At 43.2% G+C, this 7,751-nt stretch overlaps 1 protein-coding gene across 1 annotated transcript; it reads right to left on the reverse strand.

Moving 5' to 3' along the window:
- Positions 1-223: 223 nt before the first annotated feature.
- LOC102385090 (olfactory receptor 2T11-like) lies at positions 224-2,010 on the reverse strand. Its single transcript, XM_006039170.3, has 2 exons — positions 1,092-2,010; positions 224-252 (listed from the first exon to the last, which is right to left on the reverse strand). The coding sequence occupies exons 1-2, from the start codon at positions 2,005-2,007 to the stop codon at positions 224-226; spliced, it is 945 nt and encodes a 314-aa protein (XP_006039232.3). The 5' UTR covers positions 2,008-2,010.
- Positions 2,011-7,751: the final 5,741 nt, after the last annotated feature.

Below are 7,751 nucleotides of genomic sequence, written 5' to 3' on the forward strand. Positions count from 1 at the left end.
TGGGTTAAATTTCCTGCAACAGGGAAACACTAGTGAACTGGTAGCGTAGGGGGAACTTCTTCAAACCTTTTTCTTTTTGTTTAAGTGACAGAGTCCCAAAGCCCTTGATTCTCTGTAGGGCATTGACTGAGAAAATTTAGCTTCCTCCTAAATGTTTATGAAAACCATGCCACTAGCTTTCTCAGTTTGATGAGACCTAGCATGTGGTAAACTCCAGTTTCTGTCAATTTTGCTGTAAGACTCTACATTTCCAAAACAGTAGGGCTGTGCAAAATGGCACTGTTCTGTTTCACCTTCAGTTTCTATGGTTCAGTGGAACAGCGGTCCATTTCAAATTTCATTTCGATTCGAAACAGCTGTTCCATTCCAATCCGTCAAAACTGAAAGGCTGTTCCGATGCTGTTTCGACTTTCATTGATTGTGGGAAGTCAGCCCAGCTGGGTTGACTCTCCATCCCCAGTGCTAGATTGGGTGGGGGGACAGAGAGTCAGCACAGCTCGGCTCACTCCCACTCCCTGCACTATGATTGGGCGCAAGGACAGAGAGTCAGCCCAGCTGGGCTCACTTCCACCTCTCACCATGCCTGAACGCAGTGCAGGGGGTGGGAATGAGCCCACCTGGGCTGACTCTCCACCCCACCCGGCACCAGATCACAGAGCCGGGCTCAGTTCCCAATCCAATTTGCTATTATTGGCTTCCAGAGGTGGGAGACCGGGGGCTGCCTGCAAAACTTGAAACATTTTGAAACTTTAAAAATGTTTCGATTAGCCTTGTTTTGTTTTGAGACTGTTTCAAAGCCCTTCATTTCTATTCGATTTCACTGTTTCGAGCTCGAGATTAGTCGAAACAGTGTCAAATCAAAACAGCGGGCAAAATTTCTCACAGCCCTACCAAACAGCTTTCTTAGGGAACCTAAGACTGCCTGCAAAACTTGAAACATTTTGAAACTTTAAAAATGTTTCGATTAGCCTTGTTTTGTTTTGAGACTGTTTCAAAGCCCTTCATTTCTATTCGATTTCACTGTTTCGAGCTCGAGATTAGTCGAAACAGTGTCAAATCAAAACAGCGGGCAAAATTTCTCACAGCCCTACCAAACAGCTTTCTTAGGGAACCTAAGACATCCTTGTTTCTCAGGCTGTAGATGAGTGGATTCAGTACTGGGGTGACAATGGTGTAAAACAGAGACACAATCTTGTCTTGCTCTGGGGAGTGGTAGGAGCTGGGTCTCATGTACGTGAAGATGGCTGCCCCATAGAACATGCCCACCACGGTCAGGTGGGAGGAGCAGGTGGCCAGAGCTTTCTGCTGTCCTCTGGCTGACTTAATCCTTAGGACTGCAGCAAGGATGTGAGCGTAAGAGGCTAGGATGATGGAAGAGGGGATGAGAAGCAGGACAGTTCCAGTCACGAACAGCAACATCTCATATCGGGATGTGTCAGAGCAGGACAATTTGAGCAGGGCTGGGACCTCACAGAAAAAGTGATTAATCTCTTTAGAGCCACAGTAGGGCGGGTGCATAACAGAAGCTGTAAATATCAATGCATCTGTAGCTGCCCCGATCCAGACCCCACTTGTCAGGCCCAGGCAGACTCTCCTGCTCAGGAGGACGGGGTACTGCAAGGGGTTGCAAATGGCTACATACCTGTCATAAGCCATGACTGCCAGAAGGAGGCACTCTGATGCACCCATTGTCAGCACAAGGAAAATCTGAGCCCCACAGCCAACTGGAGAAATGGTGTTGTCTGAGGTCTGAAAGCCTACTGCCATTTTGGGAACAACAATTAGAGTCTGACAGATGTCCATGAGGGCCAATTGGCTGAGGAAAAAGTACATGGGAGTGTGAAGGGAGGAATCCACTTGGATTAGAAATATGAGGAGAGCATTCCCAGACAAGGCAGTGATGAAGGCTAATAAGATCATGGCCAGGGAGAACACGTGTACATTGGTCCGACTCAGGAGTCCCAGCAGAATGAAGTCTGCTGAAGAAGTTTCATTCCTAGTCTTCATTTCTTCTTCATCTGGATTTGCCTGAAGCCCTGGAAAAAAACCAACATGTCCTGGGGAATGTGCACATGCTTTCTTCCAGATAACACTAATGGCAACTGAGGCAGCCAGCAGATTTTCTTCTCCTGTGGAAGAATGCCAGACATTATGGTTCATGAGACAATAACCTCACTTCCCCAGGAATTATTTTTATTTAGACCAGTGGTCAGCAACCAGTGGATCTCATTCCCTAGGAGATGCTGTAGCCTCTTGTGGTAGATCTTGGAGCTTCTTGGAGTCTATCTGAGGCTGGGGTGGGGAGCTGAGTGCCTGTGTGCATGCACATGTTCATCCCAGCCCAGCAGGTCAGTCCGTGGGGGAGCGAAGGGGCAGGCGCTAGATTGAGGCCCCTGCAGTGAGGGACTGATGCAGAGGCAAGAGCAGAGGTAAGTTAAGTGGGGCCGTGTCTGGGTGGGACTTACCTGCTGAAGAGGTGCACCACCCAATAATTATTTCTCCCTCTGCCTCAATCTGCACCCGCCCCCCTTCCCACCCCACAGCCTTATCTGCTGGGCAGGGGCAGGGGGCATGGTGGCAACAGCACACAGTAGATCTTGAGTTGTTTTAAAATGCCAAAGGTGACATACTTAAAAATGTTGGAGACCACTAATTTAGGTTAAAGATAGTCTAAACTTTGCCCAGCATTTCTATTTCCAGCACCAGGCCCCACCTACCAGGCTGTAGTATTAACTACAGCAGAGATTTTCAACTTGTGGCCTGCAGAACCTTTGAATCAGGCCCAGGAATTTGGGTCTTTGGTGGCATTTAGCAGTGAGGGGCACTTGCTGCAGGTGCAGTCCCCAGACTGCCATGAGAATGAATGCGGGTGTTGTCCCTGTGTCATGGGTGGAGACTAGTGGCAGTGTTGGTAGGGTCCTAGCACCTACACACCTCAAAAAACAGCAGATTATTCTGGTTTGCTGCTGGAAAAGGTTGCCTATCCCTGAACTACTATGTTCTATGGAGTCATCTCAGCTAGGTTTCAGTGAGTTAACCAGAGCCATGGCATTGAGGAAGTCCGTGCAGGCTACTTTCTGTGCCCACATGCAGGACAGATAATGAGTTCCTTTCTTCCATGCCAGTAATAGTACCCAAATAGTAGCCACACTGCTAATATGACCTTCTTACTTGTGAGTCTGACTGATGTCAATGGGAAATGTTATGTCACAGGAAACAGGAACACCACATGGCAAAACATTTGACAATAACTGTGTGCGGCTCGGTCGTTCTGGCCTTTCTTCTTTTCAATTACCACCAACAGTGACATTTATCATTTTTAATGTTATGAGTAGTAATAGGAGGAGAAGTCTTGACAAGGCAGGCACTGCACGCAGGGGTATGAGGAAACGTTCTCTGTCCCAAACTCGTCACCATTTAACAAACAAATTGTAAAAAGATGCCCCAATACCTACTCCCAGTAAGTTTCAATAGTAAATCTGGAAACCAAAGTACCATTTAAAAGGAATGTTTTTAACAGAAATTATTATATCAGCTCTACACTTTTAGTGTTCGGTTTTTCAAGTGCTCAAATTAATACCCCTTAAAAATATGTGAATTTCAGAGGACAGGCTCACCACTGTTAATGAACATTTTGGTACAGAAAGATCACTAGGATTTAGCCCATCACATGCAAAGCTAGGGACAAGGGAAAGTATTGAAAGAGCGGCACTGTTGTTTCCTGTTTGAGAGAGCACAGACCTAAAGTCACTGGGAGATACAGGGTTGTGAAGCGCAAACAATCCTTCTTACAGTGTGGGGTTCAAAGGCATTAAACTGCAAAATATTTGATATGATATGATACCTATATGTTATGCTAAACCACATGGATCATATGTGAAATGCTATATTAAATGAAATCTCTCCGTATCTGACATTTTTCACAGCCCTGTAAGTGGCCTGGGGGAAATCCTGGACCCGCTAAAGTAAAAGGGAATTTGGAATTGAGTCCAGGAGGCTCAGACTTTTACCCCTTCTTTGCAAACATTTCCTTCTCCTCAGAGTCCTTTGAATTTCATCAACCTATGTAGCCACGCCGACAGGAATAATCTGTTTACATTAATAATATCCACCTTCCAGTTCTTAATTGTATTATTTCACTCTTTACCACACCAAAAAAAGCACATTGCAGCACATCGGTAGATAATAAAATAAAATAAAATAAACCATATTTTATTATTAATACTACTGGCAGAAGTAATAATAGTTAAAAATAAAACTAATACGTCTTTATTGAATTGTAATACCTGAAATATTTTTTGCAAAAAATATATGCTACTTCTTCTCCAATTTCCACATGGGGATTGTTAAGGAGAAAAAGGTGTTGTTTGTAATAAAGAAATATCTGTTTTTAAGAATCTTCTCCTGTATAAAATACAGCTAGAAGAAAACAGTAATCACTTACCTTGATCTGTTTTATTTTGTTCTGTTGACCACTTCAGTAAGACTTCTGATCTCTTGCAAAAAACATTGTCATTTATTTAAAAGTTCCCATACCCCAAGTCTTTACAGATTTAAATTCTGGTCTATTATATTCACAGACTATTTTCCTTTTCCCATCTCATTGGCATATGTGCGTTAACAAGTAATAATGGGTTATTGACTCTAAAGTAAGCACATTAACAATCCATGTGAACTTCTTGTATCACTATCTGTACATTTAAAATTACAGAAATGACTTTTCTAGACATGGCATTTCTTTAGCATGGGGTAGCAGTAGGTTTCTAAGGAAGTAAATTAGCTTAAAATCCCCCAAGCACAAATGCCATTTAAGCTTCAAAATTAAAATAATATAATAACAATTAATGCCCAGAGCCTGAAAAAATACTTTTATGAGTTGAAAAATGCAACATGGGCAAAATATAAAAACAGTCTAAAATCAGCCTTCAGCAAAGACCCTCTACTTCAGATAAAGGGACAGTGTAACTCTGATTTGTGATCCTGCTTCTGCAGCTAGCTGAATAAATTACCTAGTGCAGGGAAGAGAAGACCCATGTCATAAAAACACAGTCTTTTAAAGGCCAAGTCATGGTTGAGACCATTATGTCACTTCTTCAGCAATAACTTTGAAATCTAAGGGGAGAAAAATACACAAATGTTCCCACACTTTGGGGACTCCTGTCCCAAGTCTTTAATTAAATTGCAGCTTCAGCTCCAGTTCTCCATTCAGGTGTTTGAAAACTCTGCAAAGTTGTGCTCAGGGAAATTTCTTGGTAACCTCAGCCTCGAGGTGGCAGATAGCAAAGCATTTCAGAAAAGACAAAAGACAATAGGTTTCAGTCTTTCTTAAATGAAATTCTAGAGGTAGATTTATATGTTGGTTTTTTTTAATTGGGACATGTGGTATGTGAATGGTTCATTCTAATACAGAATACCAAATCTCTCACGGCTGGATTTTCTAGTGGAATGTCTGGGTTCTGACTCAATCTACATGATGTTTCTCTGTCAAGAACGACATTCGAGCACTACACGTCCCTCTCGCATGAACAGTTTGGAACAGAGAGAGACCAAAGGAACACCGTCTAGTTAGATATGCATCTCATTATTTCTTGGATGCAAATTATGGGAGAAGAACAGGCCCATAGGCCTCAGATTTGATTCACCAAAATGAATTAAATCTATTCCCTGAATGTAGTCCACAGAATCAGGTGCTTTATCGGAGACTGTTTGTACATTAGTCTAATATGTATGAGAATGCCTTGAAAAATCTCTTTAAATTCTGCCACTCAGCACAGAGTTAGGCTGGTGGTTTTAATATAGCCTCACCTATACAAAATGCAGAGCTATGCTGAAGTTGGATGGGGGAAGAAACACTTGCCCTGTAACTGGCTTGCCTGCGCCAATGAAAGTTTAGAGAGAGAAGACCTGAGAGCCAGCTTGGAAAAATATCACACTTAGGATAACACACTGTGGAACAAAATTCTTGTATTAAGAACAAAAAATAACCCCTCTCCCGAAGAAAAATGCACTGAATTTGAAAGCTTGTCAAAGAATATCCCAACCATGCACTCGGTCCAATAAAATGTTGTCACCCATAGAAGTACTTGCCTCTCATCCCAGCTACACCATCACTCCAGTACTATTAAAACTCCCTCCGCTCTGACCTGTATTAGATTTTTTTAAATTGCTCCTAGGAAGGGAGAAAATTGCATACAGCAATGTTATAAACTTTCTGTTTTATCTGGCTTCTCAGGTAAATTTACTAGGGGAAAATGAATATTGAATAGGCCTAGAAATTAAGAAATAAAAAAAACCCTGAAAAAATATTTCTGGAGAGATGTTTAAAGACAATGAGAGTTTGTATAGCTAAAACTCAGCTTTGGGCCAAGGCCCATTGGATACATAAGGTGAGACCAAATATCTTTCTGAAGTAAAAAGGCTGTATTGTGGTGCATAGTTTATGCCTCAGTCTTTTGGACTCTTTATACTCTGTGGAGAGCACTCGTTTTTATATCACTTGTGTCACATTCCTGGCACATTCAGATCTGAATCAGTCTAGTGGCTTCAGTCTGTACCAGAAGTCACTGACAAGATGCAGTCTGTCTGTCCTCACGATTAGGTCCTCCACCAGGGCCAGTATCAGTAGCCAGAGAAGAGACCAGGGTCAGGGGCCAAGAGACAGGGCTGGGTCAAGATTAGTCCAGAGGACCTAAGAGTGATAGACAGGAGAAAGATAGAAGTCAGTACTCCAACTGCGGTCTGACCAGCGCCCGATAGAGGGGAAGTATCACCTCCTTGGATCTGTTCGTCATGCATCTGCTCATGCACGATAAAGTGCCATTGGCTTTTCTGATGGCTTCGTTACACTGTCGACTCATGTTCATCTTGGAGTCCGCTAGGACTCCAAGATCCCTTTCCGGATTTGTTTGTTTGTTTGATTGATTCATTATATGCTGACCTTCCCAGAAGCAGCTCAGGAAGGACACAGATACCAAAGGTGATAGTGTATTCTTCCCTAGCTGTCTCTGTGACTACACTGATTTGTCTGCATCTCATACTAATGCACTGAAAGGAATTATATTCTTGCTCCTGTAGGAAACTATGTATGTACAGAGACCAGGCCTGGGCACTGGCAACAAAAATAGAGGTTAAAAGAAAGACAAGCTTATTGTCTTCCACACCAATAACCAGGTGACCAGGGCACCCACTGAGGCGGAGAAGGACAGGTGTTATAGAAGCTGTTCACCTGAATTTTTGAATTCAGGTTCTTCTTTCTAGCAAATCTCAGTTCAGTCATTATCCAGGCCCTTCTCCAATGCTTCTTTAGAAGATGTTTCAGTACTGTAGTCATTAGAAAAAAAAAATCGACAGAGGATTGTGCCAGAGGGGAGGTTCTGCCATGCTAGGAACATGTACCCAGACTATCCAAGGCTCTGTGTGCTAGGGGAGCAGCTGCCTCACACCATCCAACTTGCTCCCATCTTCCTGATCCCAGATATCTCCCACATACCTTCCTTTCATGGTTGCCCAGAATTGGTGCTTCAAAACAAGATCAAAAGACAGCCCTGAGTAGTGTCTGATCTGTGTTGTGGTGGCTAGTGGGTAGTCCTGGGAAGCCCAAGTGATCCAGGTTCAAATCATTTGACACAGAATGAAGGTTTCCAGCTTCTCAGTTGGGTCCCCTGGTCCCTGAAAGGCAAAGATTCATAGATTCATAGATGCTACGGTCGGAAGGGACCTCAATAGATCATCGAGTCCGACCCCCTGCATAG

Source organism: Alligator sinensis, unplaced genomic scaffold (genome assembly GCF_000455745.1).
Source record: "Alligator sinensis unplaced genomic scaffold, ASM45574v1 scaffold522_1, whole genome shotgun sequence".
Taxonomy (NCBI): Eukaryota; Metazoa; Chordata; order Crocodylia; family Alligatoridae; genus Alligator; species Alligator sinensis.